The sequence below is a fragment of the Pezoporus flaviventris genome, unplaced genomic scaffold (genome assembly GCF_033815535.1).
Source record: "Pezoporus flaviventris isolate CSIRO_AGI_PZ_B2104156 unplaced genomic scaffold, CSIRO_AGI_Pfla_v1 ptg000007l, whole genome shotgun sequence".
In the NCBI taxonomy this organism is placed as follows: Eukaryota; Metazoa; Chordata; class Aves; order Psittaciformes; family Psittacidae; genus Pezoporus; species Pezoporus flaviventris.
Window position 1 is genome coordinate 10959452 of NW_026892555.1, and position 22804 is coordinate 10982255.

The window sequence follows — 22804 nt, forward strand, 5'->3', positions numbered from 1 at the left end:
TCACTTGCGTTGTTGCAAAGGGAGTGTCCTATTCTTCACCCATCCCAAAAACCTCTGGGTGTGAGAGCCCCTTTTTCCACTTTCCATACAAGCGCTTCAGTTCTTCCCTGGGCCTGGCTGAACACCCGGGTGAGCACAAGTGCTGGAATAAAGGAAGAGTCCCAAACAGGTGATCAGGAGGGAATTTAGGAATGGGAGGACAAGTATAGAATCACCCCTTGCAGCAGCAACATGCTCACTTCAGGGTGCAGTTTTGTGTTTGACCTAACGTTCTGTCTTCCGGGAAGTGCCCTGAGGGTTCTTGTGCCTCAGGTGGGAGTCTGTTCTGGGATTTGTTCCGCTAACAGCACATACAGTGACTTACACTGGTGAGCAGCAAGTCTCCCAGGTTACTTTTTCTAGCGTTGTCAAGTGCGTGCAGTTATATCTGCTCTAGTGGAAGGTGTCTCTGCCCATGGCAGGGGGGTTGGAACTACGTGATCTTTAAGGTCCTTTCTGAGCCAAACCGTAATGTGATTCTATATTTAGGAGCATTTTTGACGTCAAAATTCATCTTGTGTGACTAGGTAGAGAGCTGTCTCCTCCCTTTCTCTGGCTCTCTATCCAGGATTATTCCTCCTGGGATCAGTGGCTGCCCCCTGAATCACATAGTACTTTGCTTCAGCACTGCGGAAAGCATCCTCAGCCTGAATAAGCCCCCTTCCTTGCTGCTGGAGAAGAGGCTGTGTAAACATTGCTCAGATCTTGGAGCAGCAGATGAGAATGAGGGAGGGGAAGGATGCTGGAGGCACACTGAGATGACACAGCATGGCAAAAAATGTAGGAGTGCAGATTTCATTAAGGTCTCCAGTAAATACTAATGTTACAGGTATGTCACCAATGTAGGCACTACAGTAGTGCCACAGCATACTTTCACTGCCAAGGGGAAGGGTGTAAAATAGAGTCCATGCTTCCCCCATGTAGAAAATGAGACGGGCTTCTGTGTGCAGAAAACCTTGGATTTAGCTGTGGGTTTGTGTTTGTAATTTATTAATTCTCAAGCTGCTTAGCAGAACTGGAGGTGGAGGCTGTGATTTCAGCACTCAGGGTGTGCTCACAGGGCAATTGTGACGGAAGAACAGGTAAAAACAACTGGCAGTGGGAGAGCGGAAACGTGAGGAGTTGAAAAACAAAGACTGTTCTAAGTGGTGGAACCCTGGCTTTTGTGAACTGCCACTGGGTGGTTTTCTGGGAGGATTAAGAAACACAGGACTTAAATAAGCAGACCAGATTTGTAGTGCTTCATGGAGCAGAGGTCCGGAAGCAGATTTAGAGGGAGTGTGTGCACAGCTGTGACTTGCAGTGGGCTGGAGCCTGTGTTAGTGCTGTAGTTGGAAGCCACAGAGATGCACTGAGCTGGTTTAACCTCTTGAGATAAGGCTTATGCTCATGAAAAGCTGCAGAAACACAGGCTGGGAGAAGAACCTTCCTTCTTTGTCTCGCAGAATAAAGACAATTAGTTGAAAGAATGAAAAGTGAACTTGGTCAGAACCGTTCACTTATAGGAAGAGTAGAACATGGTAGTTTTGTTGTCATGTGCTTCTCCTTATTTATAGGGCTTGATTTACAAAATTATCAATCTTAGTAATTTCAGATCATTTTCAGGAACAGGTTTTCTAGTAGAGCTTAAAATTCATGTGCAGAATAAATTGAGAAATAATGCAGCTACATAACAACCCAGCATATAGTCTATATTCTTATAAAATAAAAGCCAAAAGAAATCATCTTTAGGTAATGTTCCGTGTGAAGTGTGTTTTATCTGGTTTTGCATTTTACATTATACAACATTGATTCCTTCAGCTGTTTGCCAGAGATAGCTGGCATTGCAGCTTGGCTTTGACCATGTAGATTCAGATGTTGAAGTCTGACTTGTTTCATGAATGCAGCCAGAAGCTGCGTCAAGTTACATGGGAAGGGAAGAAGAAAGGAACCCATGTGATGAATCCACTGTGCTACCTCTAGCAGTAGGTTAAGAGTTAAGAATAGCTTAATTGCTGCTGTGTTCTGTATTCATTAAGCATTAATATAGAGAGGTGCAAATTATCAGAGCATAATATGTGGACAGAACTTACATTGTCAGTGGTTTCTTACTGTGTTCCTTTTGCTGACGGGTATGAATAGTTTCTTAAGGACTTCAGGGAAGCTCATACTTTTGTCTTTATTGCTCCAATGCAGTGAAAAATTAGGATTGTAATTACACTTAATGTGACTGTGCAAAAAAATAATGCTTGAACATCATTCAGTTTATGTGTTCTCTCTGTCTCACTCACTCTGAGGAGCTGTCTTAATTCCGAGACAGGTGAAAAGCAATAAACTGTATGTGCATTTAAAGTTACTTCAGACAGAAGCTTATTTCTGCTGTCTTACTCGCTTTCAAGGTTGTCTTCAGGAAGGGAATGAAACTTTCTGCTTAAGAAAAGGCTGTTACTTAACTGGTATGTGATTTAATATCAGATGGTCTTTGGCTTTCTGTAAAAAACATAGTATAGTTCTTTTAAAGGGAAAAAAACCAAATTCTACCGAACACATCAAATTTACCGGTTGCCCTCCTGGTGTAACTGCACTGCTGTAGCTGCCTGCAGGTGATGTCGGGTATTGGAAAGGTGTTGCTGTCTGGCTGAGTACAGGTGCTGCTGGTAGCAGGGACTGTGGGAAGCGCTGCTGTTGCCAGTTTTGGATTTGCTCATACAGTAAGCATCTCTTCTGATGTTAGCCAGATCACTTTTTATCATTACAAGACCCTTGGGTCCTGCAAAAGGCAAAATCTCACATTCTGTGCCCAGGAATGGCAGTATAAAGAGCAAGTGTGATGGAAAAAGCCAGTGAGCATAGTGTAGACCTGGTCCACTGCTAGGGCAGGGGAGGAAGGAGTGTCCTGGTTCCCCCAGTAGCTGCACAGGCTGTTGTTAGTAACCTTCATCCTGCTCCAGCAGGGTCTGCTGCTGGCTGCAAGCACAGGATCATGTGCCTGGGCTTTCAAGACTGCTGTTCCCTGTTCTTCACAAATTACCTTTTCTCCCTCATTTTTCCCTGTGGAAACAGTGTGGTTCTGGGCAGGTAGGAGAAGGGCAGCTGGGAGAGGAAGGATAAGAATAAACTAACTCATCTCTTTCCACTTGCTTAGATTTCTTTTTGAAAACAGGGCCTGGGGGGAACATCATTAAACAAAGGAGATTATAATTATGTATAGAACTCCCTAGATACTTCATGAGCATTCGTACGTAGGCATCAGTGATGCCTAATGCAGCTGTATTTAAAGGCGATGAAAGACTTCTCCTAGATCAGATCTCTTTGGTTGTACACAGAGCTCTGATAATTCTTGTTAACAAATCTTTTGTGGCTTCCCACAGAATTGCTTTGCTTATTCTCTTACATGAATGAACCTGTTGTGGAATGAACCTGTGCCGAAAACCTAATCTGACACCCTGATAATATGTAGATACTAAGGTTTTACTTGTTTCTAGTTCCATCACTGTTGCTGAGCTGCTTCTCTGCTCAACTGCAAACGGGTGAAGTGATTGATAGATACTTACTTTGACCCAGAGATGCCTGAGAAAAATCAGTGCTGACAGAGAAATGCCAACACCTCATCTTACTGAAACACAGTTAGATGAGTATATTTGGATGAAACTAATTCCATTCTAATATTGGTCTGAAGTACTTACCCAGTCTTTTTCCACAGCTGGTGGAAAGGGTGTTGTTAATCCTAGGGGAAGATTTGTTCCTCTGAAGATAGAGAGTTGCAGTGCCATTGGGAAGTGTCCGTCCTCTAGTTCCTGGGAACTCATTGCATTCCCCAAGGAGAGGGTGAGGAGGGGAAGAAGAGCCAACCTCCATTTGAACTTGTGGGCATTTGCTTTTTTGAGGCACAGGCTTATGACTCTGTGGAAGGCTCGCTCCAGTCTGGGAGTTGCTGCAGCCAGTTTATTTCTTGGCAGCACTCAAGTACCTTCTTATTTTTTTATTATGTTAAGTAGTGTATAACCATTTGCTTCTGAAATGCACAGATAAGAATACCATGTTATTTTTCCTCTTCGCTCTCCTATTATTGTTACTGTGCTTCTGGCATTTTTATTCAAACACTTTGGCTGTTTTTCCTCACATTTTCCATTTCTCTCTGAAGAAGACAGCTCAAATGCTGTATTTCTGTCTTTACCCTGCATTTTTATTACAAAATGCAAGCCTTTTCTGCATTAGCATCATTTTAGCTGATTAACCCCTCGAATCTTGAGTCAAGCATCTTATTTCTAATTCTTTTCAGCTGTGTTTTGAGACCTTGATAGGCAAACTACTGCAAATGCTATTTTGGTGTGAACCTGCTTGAATGGAAATGAAAGGCTGACCTTTAAGTTTATAAAGTACTGATAGGGTATTGGACTTGATGGGGGGGGGGAACGGGACGACGGGACAGGGGACCCAACCCGTTAATGATGAAAGCAGTGATTTGAGTCTCTGGATACTTGTTTGCATTTTATGTTTTCTCCTAGATTCCCCATCAGGGTTTTCACCTGGGGTCTTTGTGTTTTGTTAAACTTGTTTGAAAGGATATGAATGGTGCATCATGTTTTCAGAAAGGATAACAGGATAAATGCATTCTGTACTCATAATATTTGATAATGAACATCCAATAAGGACTGCAGATAAATTTGAAATGAAGTTCTATGATATTTAAACCTGCATGTGCTGAGTTATTATGTACATTTCTGTTGCTAAAAGCATCCATTCTATGGAGTAACTACTGACCGCTAGAGGAGGTGATGCAGAATAGCTGTATTGCCAGTCACAGGTTTGTTTATTTCCTTTGGAAGCAGGCTGGCTGCATCCAATGTAAGTGGCATTTAGCCCTGGGACTCTTGGGGGGCCCATACCTCCCCCGCCTGCTCAGAGGGGTTTGCAGGAATGCACTGTGCCCAAAATCACTCCCAGGTTTTGTTCTCAAGGGAATTGTTTGGCTGATGCCAGGGAGCAAATAGCAGTCCTGCAAAGCTTGTTCAGCGCTTGGTCCAGTAGATACAACAGTCGTTTCAAATAAAGATGAGAATCTCTTATGCTACTTCAGGGTTGTTCAGGGATGGAGATGGAACATGCAATCACTGTGTGAATTCTCACAGTGTTACACAGAGTATTAAAAAAATGTTTAATGTCCTATTTATTTTATGCAGAATATTTGTTCGGACATAATTATAGCTGAGAAATTATTCTGTCATGCCCATGGCAGGGGGATTGGAACTGGGTGACCTTAAGGTCCTTTCCAACCCTAATCATTCTATGATTCTATGTCCTCTGTCTATTCATCTCTTACTAGTGCTTTGCTCAGCTTTCTAGTGTGCATGTGACTGAACAGGCCAACAGCCAAGTTTATATTTAGCACTGCACGAGTCAGCATCCTTTCATGCCTTAATCACTGTAGTAACAGGAAACCATTTGGGAGTTATAACAAATGATGCAGAATTTTTTATTTGCTGTCAACCCGTGGATTGGTTTTTTCCCATCAGAATCTTAAGGGAATGCAATTGAAGATCAATGGACATAGTTTTTCAAATTTATGTTTTGCTGTAAGTGCTGAGATTTTGGCAGTGTTTGTTAAAATGCTGAGAAAAACAAAGGAGGAACAAAGGACGGTTGGGATGAATATAATCTTATTCCATGAATGAACTCATGCCTCATGGTCAGAATTTACTCTTAAGGATCTACCTGTAGATACTGGATGAAGCAGTATAACACACATCTCACTTCTAGGATTCAATCCAGAATTCTGGGGATAAGGATCCTCTTATGGAATATCTCTTTTTAATAGACACACCAGTTGCTTTGATTTCTTGTTGTATGCAAGTGAAGCCCTTGCCATTCCCTGCCCCTTTGCTCTTGTGAGACCTCACCTGGAGTATTGTGTGCAGTTCTGGTGTCCTCAACATAAAAAGGACATGGAACTGTTGGAACAAGTCCAGAGGAGGGACACGAGGATGATCAGGGGACTGGAGCACCTCCTATATGAAGATAGGCTGAGAAAGCTGGGGCTGTTCAGCCTGGAGAAGAGAAGGCTGCGTGGAGACCTCATAGCAGCCTTCCAATATCTGAAGGTGGCTTATAGGGATGCTGGGGAGGGACTCTTCATTAGGGACTGCAGTGACAGGACAAGGGGTAACGGGTCCAAACTTAAACAGGGGAAGTTTAGATTGGATATAAGGAGGAAGTTCTTTCCTGCTAGGGTGGTGAGGCACTGGAAAGGGTTGCCCAGGGAGGTTGTGAATGCTCCATCCCTGGCAGTGTTCAAGACCAGGTTGGACGAGGCCTTGGGTGACATGGTTTAGTGTGAGGTGTCCCTGCCCATGGCAGGGGGGTTGGAACTAGATGATCTTAAGGTCCTTCCCAACCCTGACTATTCTATGATTCTATGATGTGTATCTGAATGATTTACTGAAATGATGTGGACAGGCGTTTGAATTTGAGGCAAAACTCTTCCTAATTTCCAAATGAGACCCTAACCTTCAGATTCCTCTTCCTTCTCGATATTAATTGTTAAAACATTAATCTCATAAGATTTGGGTCACCGTTTAAAACCTTATAAAACACTGCTCATATTTTTGTCTTGGACTTGCTACTCAGCTGTAGCATGTGTCTTCCTAGGGCAGCCCTGGCCACAGTACCTCTTATCACTGTCATGAGTTTCATGCCCCTGGGTGAGAGTAAAAGATTGAGCTATGAAATTTTATGGGAGTGTTAGCTGCAATTTGAATAAAACATAATATGTGCCTTTAGGCTTGCAGGTTCTTTTGTATGCCAGGTCTTAAAAAATCGATAACTCAGGAACTGGTGATGACAACTTTCTGGGTTTTGGTTGCTTTATTTTTTCACCAACTGCCTGAATAAATGAACTCCCATTACCCGTTAGTCCACTGGGGGGGTTTATCAGCTAAGGAGAATAATCTTAAAACTAAATTCAAGTACTTGGTTTAAATTGGCTACAACTGGCAGAGTTAATTTAACTCACTTGATTTGGGGCAAGCTGGGGGTAATCGTGAACTCATGTTGACAGTTCTGTGCTCCCCTGGGCTCTGTCTATTAAAAAAAAAAGTAATTAGCAAAAAAAGGTGTAAATTCAAAAAAGATCAAGGACAGGTTTAAGAGGCACTTAATTTTTTTTCTCTGCCCCCCCCCCTTGCTAATTCAGGGCTCATGACCCGTGTTGCACTTGAACCTTGGATTATAACTTCCCTTATGGTAATGAATGTCAGTTAGCAATATTCCTTACTCTGCCATTTCATTTTATTCCTTCTGCAATAAGATTGGATGAGGCTTTGAGCAACCTGCTCTAGTGGAAGGTGTCCCTGCCCATGGCAGGGGGTTGGAACTGGATGAGCTTTAAGGTCCTTTCCAATCCAAACCATTCTGTGATTCTATAAAGATGAATTCTGGTGCCTGTGGCACAGGAAGAGCTGGTGAATGGCTGTCATGAAATGCAATACTGGAGTCCAGTACTGCCTCTTTTCCCAGACATTTAAACTCTTGAAACTGTTGGATTGTGACTGAATTAATCTATTGAAAGGAGATTTTGCAGTTTGGACCTTGTTTTCCCTCCAGTAAAACAAGTGAAGGGCATGTTTCCTTTGCTGTACTCTGAAGGTTTCTTTTCATGGGGTGTGGGTTTTTTTTTTGCTGAGCCTTGGAAACTCCAATAGTCAGAACAGTTTCCTAACAATACATACCTGATTCTGAAACACATTTTGTTATCCAGAGTTTTAGAAGATTGCTTTAAAGAATTCTTTTGTCTCTGTGGGATATGTTCCCCAGGTGCCTTCCTATCTTTCAAAGTATGTTACGCTTTAAAGGGGTGGTATTGGAAGTGATTCTGTAAAAATGTTACTGGCTTTCATGCCACAGTAGTTATTTAATTCTTTCAGCTTTCATTCCTTTTTTTTTCCCCTCCCAATATTCCAGCTTTAAACTAAACCTCGGCCTCTGCAAGTCTTGCTGAGCTGGTCCTTCCCCATCGGGCAGTGATCTGTACCTCGCAGTGGCAGAGCTTACTTCATCTGTCAGTGAAGTCATCTTTGTGCTTAAAGGGTTGTTTTGGTGCTCCACAGGAGACAGGTTTTTCCTTGAGTCTGGTCCTACAGGTACTGAATGAAAGGGTCCTCAGCAGCCTGATCTGGTTTGGCTCTGCTTTGTGCAGGGCTGGGACTGGGTATCTCTCCAGCCTAAAGACTTGGCTGAGGCAGAGAGAGTGTTGGGATTGGAGCTTCCCTCTCTGGAGCATGAGCAGGTTTGATCTGCACTAGTTATCTGAGCTTTGTCTGTCTCACTTCTCCTATATCTCTCTCATTAGTTAGTACATGTAAGCCCAGATTTTTTCCCCAGATTAATCTTTATGATAGAAGCTGTACGTCAGGCAGATTGCCAGATGAGTTTGGCAAGACTCTCTCTTATGAAAGAAAGTTCTTATGGATGTGGCAGGAAGATGCTGTCACCTATGCAAGAATTTCCTATGGCCAGACAAGAGCAGTGTGGTCTCCAGAGCACAGTGCCACTGTAGTGCTGTCTTAGTGACCCTTTGTTTAATATTGAAGTGCCTTAGGTGCCCTGCTTCATGAAATGGTTATTTAGCAGATATCCCACCCTACTGAAAAAGGTTATGTCAATGATGAAGCAATTTTTGGTTATATTTGATCCTTTGCTGTTTCCCCCTACCTTGCAGTAACTCATCATTCCTCTAGCCCCAAAGTAGTGTCCCCCAAACTCCCTTCTTCTAAAACCATCCCAAGATAGCTCTTTACTTATGTTCTGGAGGAGCAGTTTTATGTTTTTTAATTAATGTGATTTGAAGCTTCCATTATTCATAGATGTGAAAGTTTGGTTTTTTTTTTCCTACCAAAAGCTTGCCCTCAATTTCTCCTTTTGTAATAAGTTCCTAGAATCAATTATGCACTGGGTTTTAGCTTTGTTTAATAGCTTTCTCTCTACACTCTGTGGAGAGTAATTATGTAGACTGCCATGTGCTGTCAAACTCAGGAATCTGTTGTAGTTAAAGGCACAAGACTGATGTTAAATCCACTAGAGGCTCGTAATATTTTGTGACAAACTGAGTAGTCTTCTATCTTTGTGTTCATACCCACAATACTTCACTTGGGAATTACCTAAACTAACTGGTTATCATAGTCAGAGCAAACTATGAAAAGATGCCTTATTCAGAGGTAGATAGGAGTGTTCCCTGGAAGTTCGTTTATGTTACAGCTTTCTATCGTGCTGTTTTAGTTTCTCCTTTACAGTAGGTTTGCATATAGAGTGACTTGGGTACACAAATACTTACTCTAGTCTGCACTGTTCAGACATATGCTCAAATCGTTCACAGCCTGTGTTTGCAGCTTTGTCTCTTCATGTACTTGGCTGCCTCAAGTAAAATTAGAATACTTGAGGTCATGTTGTAGGTTTCTCGCATGTTACACCATTTTTTACTTTTGCCTATAGAAGTACCTAATAAAAAGTATGGAAGCAACTTGTCAGAAGCTCAAGGTTCATAATACTGGAAGATATCGGGGCAGCTTTGTTTTCTGCTTTAAAATGGGGTCTTTTGCTCAACATCCACATTTCAAAAAACCTACAAATGCACCAGAAGCCTAAAAAAGTAGGTTTTCTTTCCCTCGCCCTGTGGAATGGGTACCCGTTGCTGCTGCATTCTGTGCATCACCTCTAATAGTCTGTGTTAGCTTCCTGTAGAGTGCTCTGTCAGTGACGTCCTGGTGCTTCCAAGCACTTAATGGTTTGAAGCCAAAATGAAACATGCACCAAATGGCCAGACTTGTTCTGCTATTACTGGGATCAGTGCTCTCTAATGTCATTGTAGTATTTTTCTTTTATTCTTATACTAGCTATTAAAAGATGCCTTCTGTCAGAACAGAGGTAGGAGGTCTTTTGCAGACTGCCTCTGGAGGAAAGGTTGTCTGCTGCATGCCTGGGGGTCTAAACCAAATAATTAAGTACAGTTCTTTTTAGATGTCCTGGTTTGTCTAATTTTAGTGTGTTTTCCTAATTCTCAGTAATTAAAGATGGCTGTTGAGCTGCTTCTAATGTAAGCTGTTACTTTGCGTAATTACTTATATTAGTGTAATCTTGTAATATTTCTCTAAGACTTTGGCTTTAAATATGTGGGTTTTTTTTTGTAAAAATAATAATAATGTAGATGTGAAACATTTATCTTCAAATTTGAAAGCTGTTAAATAACATAACTGCTTTTTTGCCTGCTAGTAATTTGATAAATTATAATAAGCTGAGTTTGTGATGAAGGAGCTAACTTTCTCATTTCATTTTGACTTCTCTAGAGAAGTTGGAGATTGCCCCACCATCTCCAGGACAACTGAAACATGGTAAAAGAAGAATGTTTGTTGAATGTGGTTCAGTACTTGTGCAGTCTGTGTTTTGAATTGCTTCATCTTTCTCCTGCAAATGCTGGTCTGCCCTCATCGCTGTCGTCTGGAGTAACAGAAAACCAAAGCAAGCACCAACAGCCACTCTGCTACCTTGATTTCATAACACCTCAGCTGGAGAATGTGCACCATTTAGTAAAAGTAGGACAGAAAGCCTAAATGAGAGTGCGTTGTTCAAAGCCAGCAGGAAACACTGGTTTTCTAAGCCAAGCAGTGTTGATGCTGCATAACCTTGTGGGGGTTTTGTGTTTAAAGCTATTGACTTGCTTCTAGTCGCCTGCATTTTAAATGGACTGAGAAATGGGATAAAATTGCAGATAGATTGGAGATAGATTTGGTATTTTTTGTAATACCATGCTCATTCAAATTCTGGATTAGTTTCCAAATCAGTGTATTTATGTGGTTTTATACTCTCAGTTAGCAAATATATGTAGTTGGACCTTTTACTGTTCCACATATCTGCACTTACTTCTCTTTGGTTTTTTTTTTCTCTTGGTCCCTGGGATTCTGTTTACTCCTTGGATTCCAAAACTATAACAATTTTGGTAGGAATTTGAGTTCCCTCTGTAGCTCCAGAGTTTGGTGCACACATTTTGAAAATACTGGGCAGATCTGTCATACCTGTGTGATTTTTTTTTATGTTTTTATTTTGGGAGGTTTTGTCTTGCAATGGTTTAAAACAGTTGGAAACTTTCATACAGTCTGGGCTTTAGTCTTTCACTGGTGCGTTATGTGTTTTTACAAAGTAGCTCTGGAAGTCCAGACTTGTTCTAGTACCTAAGCATGAAAGCTCTCTTGAGTGTGCCTTTATTTTCTTGTATGGTCATGGGTTGATGCTGTCTGTGAGAGGTAAATGCAAAAGGGACTCATTCCAGTTGCTTTTCACACGACTGTGAGGTTTGTACACTTTTCTTTCTTCCCTCTTCCTATGCTTGCATCTCTGTAAGTTTATGAAATACAGGAGTTGTTGGTCCCATCTGAAAGTGAAAAAAACCTCAAACCCAAACAACTAAAGAGCTGATGCATTTTAAATGTTAAAAAGAAGTTCTAACTTTAAGCTGTATTTTAGTCATGTAGTCTGTCCTCAGTGTTGTATTGAGTCTTATGAAGCCAGCACCTGAAACTCAGCTGGAGGCTATGCTATACAAATTCAATCCCATCTCTATCAGAAGCTTACAAGCTAAAATTTGAGAGAGAAAATGAAGCAGGACAAAAAGGAATGACACGCTAACACTGTACTTGTTAGGAATTATTATTCAGACCAGCATGCTCCAAGTTCCTGCAATATAAAATATTTTCACACAGGGTTTACTTGGAGTTTCAGGAGTAAAAGGAAGAAAAAAACACATGAAACAGAAGGTGGAACTTGAATTCTTAAACAGTGGATTGAGGAGCAGCTTCAAGTCTGACTTGCTCTCAGAATAGGTCCCAACTAAAATCAAATCTGGGTTTGAATAGTGAGATAATTAACGCTGTGTGACACCAGTGAAAACCATCCAAACATCTGTAAATTTAGTTGAATGAGTTTTGATGAGAACTGCCTGGCTCCAGGCAATACTCTTAAAATATGAATTGTTAGGAATGCATGAAAAAGAGCTTTTGCACAGGAATAGAGAGGGATTTGCAGAGAAAGGGGCTTCATTTCGAGCAGGAGAAGAGTGTAGAGAGTCTAGTGAGGCAGTCTGGTAATCCGTAGTGATACTGTGACTGGTTGGAAGGACTAAATAGTACCAAAGTTTGTGTAGTTTCAGTGTTTCTTTTGTGCTCTAGTAGGCATAAGTGGCTTACATCCAAAATTGTACAGGTATTTGCAGAGTAAGTTGCTTTAACTGATTCGTCAAAAGCTGTTAGTAACACTCAGGTGTACCAAAGGCTTTTACTAAACCTGCCAGAAATAAGGTCATCAGTAGAAGCAGTGGGAAAGGGATTTTGTTTATATTCTCTTTGTTTCTCTTATAGGCAGTATTAGACTGATATTGCAGTTGTGAGCTAGTGAACTCTTACAAATATTTACTTTCTCCTGTTATTTATTTCTTTTAGTGTTCTTCCACAATGCAGTACCTTTTGTAGGGTTTGGATTTTTGGATAACGCAATTATGATTGCTGCGGTAAGTTCACTGTTTTTTTCCTCGATCAAGTCAGTAAGCTTCATATCGTTCAAGTAGAATAAAACAGACTAGATTGAGAGCTTCAGTAAGACACTGTATCAACTCACCCTCTTAATCTTTCTTCTTTAAAGAGAAAGACCATGCGGTGTTCAGCCTTTGCCCAGTGCAAAGGAGCATTGTTCCTTCTGAAGGCCAGTATTGCAACAAAGTTTACTGAACTGAGAAAAAACTTGCTTTTTTTCCTCTCTTAATCTGTGCTGTAAGACACATTTATGATCTTGTAGTTGATACGTTTTTGTACTGACTGATTATAAAGTGATTATAACGCCTTAATGAATACATCTTCAGGGCTTTTACTGATGTGTTCCTTTGTTCTGAGTGACGCAGGCACTGTTAGTGCTGATGTTGATTTGTATTGATGCAGCCTGGCACTTCTGACTAACACTCTTGACGTATTTTCTTTGTTTGGAAGATTAAATGGGCTAGTGGAACAGGAAGATTTATAAAGGCCAAATAAATTGTTCTTCCTGTAGATCTATTACTGAGGATAAATTCCACCTTATTCCACGAGGATGGTCAGGGGACTGGAGCACCTCCTGTATGAAGACAGGCTGAGAAAGTTGGGGCTGTTCAGCCTGGAGAAGAGAAGGCTGCATGGAGACCTCATAGCAGCCTTCCAGTATCTGAAGGGGGCCTGTAAGGATGCTGGGGAGGGACTCTTCATTAGGGACTGTAGTGACAGGACAAGGGGGAATGGGTTCAAACTTAAGCAGGGGAAGTTTAGATTGGATATAAGGATGAAGTTCTTTACTGTAAGGGTGGTGAGGCACTGGAATGGGTTGCCCAAGGAAGTTGTGAATGCTCCATCCCTGTCAGTGTTCAAGGCAAGGTTGGACAGAGCCTTGGGTGACATGGTTTAGTGTGAGGTGTCCCTGCCCATGGCAGGGGGGTTGGAACTGGATGATCTTCAGGTCTTTTGCAACCCAAATTATTCTGTGATTCTGTGATTCACTGACAGTGCGATATTAATCGTGGAAAAATTGAGGTGGGAAAGAACCACAAGACCTATCAGGTTTATAGTCTTTCGCTTGCTCAGGACCTTCCTCAGGGTCTCTAATCTGTAGCTTCCTGCTCAGAGCAGGATCACCTGTAAGGTCAGGCTAGGTTATTCGTGGTTTCATCCAGTGGTACTTGAGAAGATGCAAGGGCAGAGACTGCAGAGTCTTTCTGGGTAACCTGTTCCAATGCTCAGCTGTCTTCACAGCAGAAAATAGTCTCCTATATCCAACTGGAACATGTCTTGTTTTAATTCATGCATGTTGTGTCTCGTCTTTGGACCATGTAATGCTGTTTCATCATGCAGTTCACTGCAATTTTGTTTCTTCACCTAAAGAAGTAAGGAGCTAGAATACTGTGTTTTGTTTGTTCAGTATTTGTAGAAGTTTGTATTCAGAGCTACACAGCTAAGAATTACAGTGGGGAAAATGATATGCAGAGATAGGGGTTAGTTCTGTCCATTAGCTGGTCATTATGGAAAAATATAATCTATTAAAAGAGTGTCAGAAGTAAGCTCTTGTCCTGGGGGGAAATATGTATGCCGGAAGGATGGGAGCTGTGCAGATCTAGTAAAAGTAATGTCCATTTGTCCTTTCAGTGTCAACATAAGCAAGCAATAAGCAATACTTTTGCTGGTTCACTCAGTGTAATCTATCTTAACTCCAAATATCTCAAGTAATGAGAAAATTCTTATTTTTCAGGGAACCCAAATAGAATTGTCAATTGGAGTTATCCTAGGAATTTCGACTATGGCAGGCAAGTAATAAAATGCAGTATGTGTAGACTGATAAGCACACTCCTATATTTTAGGCTGACAGTGGGCCACAGGGCTGGAAATGGCTCTTTCTTGGTCTTGCAGCTGCCTTTCCTAATAAAGAAACAACCTATGGTTGAAACAAGGACATATTCCATTTGCAGAAATGGAATTTCAGTTCACGTAGCTTTGGCAACTCTTATTGTCCATTTTAATCTAAAAGCTCAGATCCTGGGTTGCTTAGGAAAGTGTATTTGCATTTCTGTAATGGGACTGCTCTAAATTCCCTAGGGTCTGATCCTTAGGTATGCGTGTTTATGTATTTGTAAGCTGCTGTTTGCTTGCAGTGCTGAGTGAAGATCGGTGTTGGTGTCCTTTTACTGTGCTGGCCCATGTTCTTGGTGGCTTCTCTGCCTCCCTGTGATACCACGGGAAGGCCCAGCAGCCACCCTGCTCCTGCGCAGGACCAAAACTGATAAGTTCTGCTCAACAGCTTTGGTGCCTCTGCAGTGTCAGAGGAGAGAAAATACTGCTGGATCCATCAGGTGCAGTGTGGCTTGAAGGCACACAGCTTAAACGCCGAACAGATGTGCGGCATTTTTCTTTTGCAATGCAAGGCAATCACAAGCGAGTTTATCTCACTCAGATCTGCTGTGAAATCATGTATATTTAGTGTATAACTTCATTCAGTTGTATCTGCAGTATTCCTAATCTGACACAGTTTGTGGGTGTGCTAAAATGTTTATCAAAGCTACACATACGAGTAACAGCTCCTTCTGTTTCCCGTGCTCCTGCACCTCTTCAGGCACTGGAAGGCCTTGTTGGTGTCCAGCATTAGCTGTATGAAACTGGCAACCACCCATGGCTGTTTTTAACTCTGATCTGAAGAATTCTTACATTGGTTTCCAGGTGTCTGTGCCCTCTGTTTGTATTTGTCAGGTGTTGTTCGTGTAAGCTGAGAAAAATAGTTACACTTCCTGTTACTGTTAGTCTGCTGCTGCTGCAAACTGTAGTAAGGTCAGAGGAAAAAAACTCTAAAGAGACTTACTTCTAGTCTTTTATGCTGTATCTACTGAGAAGAGTGACAGTCACCGGGGCAGGGAGGGATGGTAACTGATTGGGTTTATTTGTAATGAAAATAATCCTTTCCCTTCTTACCCCCTTCTCTTCCCTTTTCCTCCCTCCAGCTGCAGCTCTGGGAAACCTTGTTTCGGATTTAGCTGGACTGGGGTATGTCTGAACTCGTGTAGAGAATATATGTATTGTTTTCCTCTCTTGCAAACACTGTTGGTGCTACTGAACTACAACATTATAAACTGCTGAAATACAATTGTTTTGTTTCTTCTAGATCTTGAGTTTTGCTTCAGTAAACTACATGCCTGTAGAAGTGTATTCTAAGGAAAAGTTGGACTGTTGTGTTTTCTTGCCAAGGTTAAAACTGCAATGTCATAGTTCTGAAACAGACTAACTGTGTTACTGCAGTATTACATATTTTAAGGGATAAAATTGGGATTGGCATTTAGTCCGACTCAGTGTAGTCCGTAGGCAATGCTTGCTTTTAAGGAAGTTTAAATGAGAACTTCTTCTGCGAGAAGTGCTTTCGTTAAAAAACAAAATGGAAAAATACATTTTTTGTGACACAGTATGTTGCTGTGGTAGAATATCCCTCATATACCTGCTCCGGTTGTTATAACTAGATCAAGAGGTATTTCCTTCTCCTCAAACAAAAGTTATGTATCTCAAATGCCTTTAGATCTCGGCATACCTACTGTATGGTGCAGTCAGATGCAGCTGACTTTATTTTTTAAAGGAATAATTGCTGAAAGTAAAGCTTCAGTTGTGACTCTTGTGCTCACTTTTCCTCTTTTTTTCCCTGCAAATAACGAGGCTTATTCCTAGTGTGTGTATGTAACCTTTCCTCCAGTGAAGGTTAACAAGCTCTGCAAAAACACAGTAATATTCACACCAGGTTTGTCTTGCTGCATGAAGTTTTTTCTGGAAATACTGTGTATCAAATTAGTAAGAAAATGAGTGAACTTGCAGTGCAAAATATGCCAATCAGAAGTCTGATGATCGCACTTTGCCATATTTACCTCTTGATGACTTTAGCTGAAGGAAAAGCAATTCATTTTAAGTTCAGTGCTTCAGATACTTCAGAGTCCTCACTAGAAGTAATGTCAGATCTAAAATCGTTTGTTCTTGTTTTCTTGTTCTTCCAGTCTTGCAGGTTATGTAGAAGCTTTAGCTTCACGACTGGGTCTGTCAATCCCTGATCTGACACCCAAGCAAGCTGATATGTGGCAAACGCGTCTCAGTGCACACTTGGTGAGTATCCTGTAGTTAGGCACTGTTTGTGTGGAGCTTGTTTGGTTTAAACTAATATGTGATAGATCCTTTTTGTCACTTTTGCCATTAAATACTTAAGGATCACCAACATTTTACACCTTTCCTGGAAGGTTTAGTCGTGAGCCTGTGGCAGGGAGCATCATGAGACTGGATCATTTTGGGCTTGGGGTGATTTTCCATATGCAACAAGCCATGAGTGACTAGTACCATGGGCAGACTCTGCAGTGACTTCATGTATGCCATGGAGATACCTGGGCTGAGCTCTGTCTACTGTGATAAGACAGTTTATCTGAGAGTTATAACTCCTTAGTAGTTCACTCCCATACATTCTTTGTCAAGTGCTTGCTATTTATATACCTGTGCTAGTATGTGTTCATTTCTAATATTCTATAATTAGCTTGGATATGAAATTAGCTTTCCCCTGGGTAAATTTTCAGCATTTGAGTAATATTCAGTGTCTGGGTTTACACTTGTGGGACACTTAACTTGCAGATTCATTTGCAGGATTACTACTTAATTAATATTTAAATATTTGAAGTAATCCCTCTTCAGAAATGAGAACATTTAGTGTATTTTGATGAAAGAATCAGATTATAAGAAACTGAGTAAAGAAACATATTCCTTTCACTTTGCCAGAATGAACCTTCATGGGAGAAAATATCATTGCAGATTTAAAGGAAGAGAAATAACACTGGCTACTGAAAACTAAGGGGAAAAGTCTGCTTTTAGCAGTGATAGATCAAAGCCTTGAGCAGGGAAGAATTGGCATGTTTGTGGGCTGCTCTCTAGTCTGCTCAACCTAAGAGTCATCTTGCTGAAAGCTGAATTGGGAAAAGCCTGTCACTGCACTGCAGCGCATTCACAGCGCTTTTCTGTGAGGAGACTTCTGAGCATCTTTGCCTGAATGCGAGCAGTTTTTCTTTTATAACCATTGTCTCAAGTTTCTCAACGCTATCCACCTGCTGCTGGCGATGTGGTTTGGATGTTGTTTGTTTTACTTTAGTCTCCTTTTGAATTCTACCTCTGAGGCAATTGTGAAAAACTGTGAAATGTTTTCTAATCTTTTTTATTTATTATTATTGTCTTCCCCTTGTGCCTTTGCAAGCCATCGTGTTCACAAGGAATTCCTCATTCCTGACTTTGCATTACCACATTCAAACAGATACATTTGTAATTGCACATGAAATATGCGTGTGGTTTTGTTGTTTGTTTCACCCCCCTTCTCTGTCTTCCTAGCCAGTCCTTTGAGTCTGTCTCCTCCCTTACCACCTATGCAGCTCTTCATGGGTCATTCCCCTCCTCTTTATTCAGAAATGTGCCTTTTATCACAGCACACGCTGTTTCTAACCTTGTCATATCTGTCTCTCTCTCATAGATTGTGTTTCTAGTCTGCATGCTAAGAAAAATATGGCTCCCAACTGAAAACTAGAACCAAGGGTCTGTTTTCCTGGTTGTGTTGGTACTACACAGCAAAGGAGTAACAACTGATCAGTGAGAAACTTACTTTTTTCCCCCTTTCTCTAGGGTAAAGCTATTGGAGTAACCATTGGCTGCATTTTAGGAATGTTTCCGTTGTTGTTCTTTGGCGATGAGGAAGAAAAACTGGAAGAAAAAAAATAACCTTTTTACAAGACATATACAAATGTAAACTACTGTACCTCAATTACTCGATTACGCTGTCAATATTTAGGAATTAACAGACAGTAAAAAATGTATAGACTTGGGAACAAAACCTTCAGCATGTCGTTTTATGGAAACACTAATTTATTGTGGCTTTGTTGTGTTCAGTACTTCTTTTTATAAGATATCATCTAACTTTTTATTTAATTGTAAATTTTTGAAGTGTTTTCACTTATGGCAAAATGTTTACCATGTTCCCCTTTGACTTTATTCTGTCATGGATTATGACTCTGATAATCCACCATGGGTGACAGTATAACTCTTGAGTTGCATATTGGTTGCTTAACAAATGCATGACAAAAATCTTACTGCTCTTCATCAGGTCCTTCAATGCAGATTATTAAGGAGGTCAGTGATGAGTAATTTGAAGTCCCTCACTTGTCTGGTTGCCCCCCTGACCAGCCATCAGTTTGCACTGCCTTTAGATTAGATATTTCAGTAATCTGTGACAGCCTAGTTTGCATTTTTCACAACACTGATTAAGTGTGTCTGAATCGACTTCTGAGATGATCATTTTAAGGATTTCACAAGGTAAGTGTTTCCAGTATAGGCTCTTTACCAAGTCCATTTTTTGGTGGTGGTTTAGCACCTTCTATATTTCCATATTTGCCTCTTTTTTTCCTTTGTAAACAGTATTTTGAGAATTGAGACATCTTAAATTTATCTTCCTGCCTTTTGAGCATGGTATTAAAGAATTCAGAGCAACTGTTTCAAAAATCCAAACAACTTTATTTTCACTGTTCAGCTTAAAACGAGGTGTGAATAGTTGGGTGGGTGGATGAGGCTGGGAAACGCTTCAGGGTATGAATGAGTGCTGGTATTGCAAGTCTGTAATGGGTGGTTCAGTTGAAACAATAGTGTACCATCAGTCTGGATTAGAGGACCTGATCTGCAGATTATAACTTTGTATTTAAGATTAAGCCTTTGCTACTTATTTTTTTCTACTGTGGGACAATTAGTAAAGAAGACCCCAAACAACAAAAAAGGGAGACTTGAGGCCTTTTTCCTTTTTTTGCCTTTTATTTTTGCAGTCTTACTTGGTGTATTATAGATCTGACAGTGCAGACACATGTAACTGTGTTTTTTTAATGTGGTCATGAATAAATTGATTATGACTATCAAATACCCATAATATTTCAGGATCTGACTTGCCAATAGCATAATGCTAAACTGATAACTGTTGATTAGGGGAGAGGGTTTCTTACCTGGTTGAATAAAATTTGGGAAAGACACTAAAAAGAGAGGCACAGCCGGGGCGCTCTGTTTTATTGCTGGAATTGTTGGCACTTCTGAAACCTGTAGAAAGAAACGTTGAAAGAATAAAAATGATGTCCCCTGTTGACTTTAATTTGCTGTAGGAAAAGTCTTGTTGTAATGTGTTATGTTTCACAGAGCTCATTGCTTTTCTCTTGGTCATAAATCTGACTTCTCTGTTCTCATTTCTAGAAGCCCTTTAAACAGCAGTACTGAAACTTTGGCATCAACCTTTAATGAGGGTGACAGTGTCATATCTGTTCTTTGAAAAGCAGACTTTGAAAACTTGCAGTGAGTAGTCCTTGTAGCATGTACAGTACTTTGTACATTAAACCATGAGAATCTGGACCAAACTGTCAATCTGAAAGAGAGTTTAGCCAGGCACGGAACACAAATGCAGAGGAGTTTTGGCTCTCATTTTCCAAGTTGGAAGCTTTATTGAAAAAAAAACAAATAAACAACAAAAGAAGCCACCAATCACAAACACCACAAAAAACATCCTCCTTAGAAAATTATGTGCTCTTCCCCCACAGATTGCTGCTGGTTTACAGTACTTCAGTCATCAGTGTTTTAGTCATCCAAACAGTTGTCTTGGTTTTACCTTTTCTTCCTCTGCATGTACTTTTGTTTCTGGTATGTTTCTATACAAAGCTATAGTTCCCACATGTTCTTTTTTAACTGAAGTACACATCAGAACAATTTTGCTTGTAGCTGTTTGTACAGTAATACCAACACTCTTTCCCATTATGATACTGGCATCTTCATTGGAATCTTCAGCAGTGGCCAGACCTCTGTTCTTTGTCATCGTACCACCTGGAACACTGTTTTCATCACTTTTTTAGAGCTCATGAGAGCAATGGGAAGGCTGTGTCAGCTGTCATAGTAGTTTTCATTTTATAATGGCAATAGGAAAGACCGTGTATTATTGTTAAGTAGCTTGTGCATGTAAATCGAGTATGTTTTGTTGCTGTATGTCAAACTATTGTACTGCAACCAATACTTTTATTGGGAATTAATGAACTAAAATATCTTCAAAGAAATTAATCATGTGTCGTCTTGTTAAACTATGGAGCTGGCCACAAAAATGTGGAGGGCAAGTGACACATGGTAAGAAATCTTGAGTGTTTCAGGCTGTTGTCTGATACCGTCAATCAAGAAGGTGATTTCTGGGGTTTCAGTATTTGACAAATGTGAAGAAATAACTCATGATTTGAGAGGAACAGTGGCTCTGCTGGAGGCTGAGAGAAAGTGCTTGTTGGGGCCAAGCTGCCACCCTGAGTACAGTAGGGGTAGCTTGCTTTGCCTACAGGGTCTACTGTTGTGTGGAGGTGGTGCTGCTTCATGTGGAAGATCTGTGCCAGATCTATATCCTGTCTCCTCACAGGGAGGGTGGGTTTTTCTGGGGTGCATGGATAAAAGTAATCCCTGATGGCTCTGATCATGACTTTTAAAACACTTAAGACTGAAGACAGAGCACTAACAAAATACTCTTCTTCATTTCCTGTTGTCTTCTCTCTTCTCAATTAAAGGAAAACCAAACACTGCAGGCTTGTTCAGACACTTCAGTATTGCTCCATCTTTTTATTCTGTCGGTTGGTCCTGTGTTAATAGGAACTTTTTAAGTTAAAGGGCTGGTAGACCTGAAATGGTGTTTATTTTAAAATGCTGTCTTTTATTGTAACCTAAAATATAATGTATTTTTGATCGTATGTTATCTCTAGAGACAAAGAACATGCATCTGATAATATGGTTAACTAGATCTTCTTGTCAGTATTTTCTCATGCATGTACTTTTACATAAATTATTTGAATTCAGACAACATCTTTTGTATTGTCTTTAATTAAATTGTCAAACTTTCTGTAAACTTTTGTACTACAGCAAAGGTGTTCTGTGTTTCTTTATTAGACCAGATGCTGGAGGGGAAATGTTAATAATATCCTGTGGGTATTCAGCCTCAGCTATACAAACCAGGAACAGATGATTTGAGTTACAAGCAGGTGGTCCTTTGTTACTGTCATAGGAGATACCACCATGGTGGAGTGGTACTTTTGTCTCTTCATGCTTGGAAGAGCGTGATTTAAACAATTAAAATGTTTGCATGGTAAATCAGTGTTTGTGATTAATATGAGCCAGAAGCCCACTTGGGGTTTATATGGAAACTAAACCTTCATGAATTTTCCCAGACTTTGGAGCTCTTCACTTTGTTTCACTCCTTGGTCACTTCCCTTCTGCGCATGTCTGTGCATAAAGGAGTGCTGTGAGTGGAATATCTGTACTGAAAGGATGGTCTCATCTCATTTTGACAACCTGCATAGCTGCATTGTGTAAATCTCTACATTAATGTTGTACAGAGTCTGTCACACTTCTGTCCAACATGTTTCCCTCTTCTCTGATGTTTTACATGGTCTAGTGACAAGCTGACAGAGCAGTGATATATAAACTAAAGGTCTTAATAAAGCATCGAGGAATTGTCATCCTGCTCTGAGAGTCTTACGCCTCTGGAATTTTTTGACCTAAAATGCTAAGAAAATAGCTAGAGCTACCCCAGGTTGCAGTTAATACTCTCCTAACACAAAGTCAAGCTCCTGTTTTAAAGCCTTCATTTAAAGTTTGCTTTGGCTTTTACTCTTGTCTCAGTGTTCAGGACCATGGGCATGCAGACTGTTGCTTCAGAATAGTAGTATTTTGTGGGGCAAACTTACATCTTAAAAGCCAGCCAACGTAAGTGCAGAAGGATTTGACTTTGCTTTGGTTTGGAAGGCTACCTCCCCTAATCAGAACCCACCTGCTAGAGACCTGTGAGTTTCCCTGTCCCTGCTCCCCCAAGAGATTGTCATCACTAGGGTTTGAGCAGTGCATTCTTTGAGCCTCAGGTGTGGAAATCAGAATAGTGACCTTGTGTAGCAACAGGGAGTGTAGATTGCTGATCTCTCCTGTAAGGAAATGATGCCAAGATAAGGCCTCTTGTAGCAGAGTGTAGGCAACTGACAGGAAACCATTTTGGTTTAGCAGTCTTTACTTCGGTAGTCCATGGCTATCTAAGCAACTGGCTTAAATAGTGCTGCTGCTATGAATGCTACTCCACAGTGTCATGAGTTGCTCCTTTTTGTATGTGTGCAAAGACTAAGTTGTGAAATACCAAAATT

The 22804-nt window shown here is 40.7% G+C and overlaps 1 protein-coding gene across 1 annotated transcript in view; it reads left to right on the plus strand.

The window, feature by feature from the left end:
• Window positions 1-22132, plus strand: part of TMEM65 (transmembrane protein 65) — a 34761-nt gene extending 12629 nt beyond the window's left edge. Inside the window, exons 3-8 of the mRNA XM_061447775.1 lie at window positions 10356-10400; window positions 12501-12568; window positions 14326-14380; window positions 15566-15608; window positions 16598-16703; window positions 18249-22132. Coding sequence (XP_061303759.1) covers window positions 10356-10400; window positions 12501-12568; window positions 14326-14380; window positions 15566-15608; window positions 16598-16703; window positions 18249-18344 — 413 coding nt within the window. The 3' untranslated portion in view covers window positions 18345-22132. The remainder of the gene's footprint in view (window positions 1-10355; window positions 10401-12500; window positions 12569-14325; window positions 14381-15565; window positions 15609-16597; window positions 16704-18248) is intronic.
• The last annotated feature ends 672 nt before the right edge of the window (window positions 22133-22804 follow it).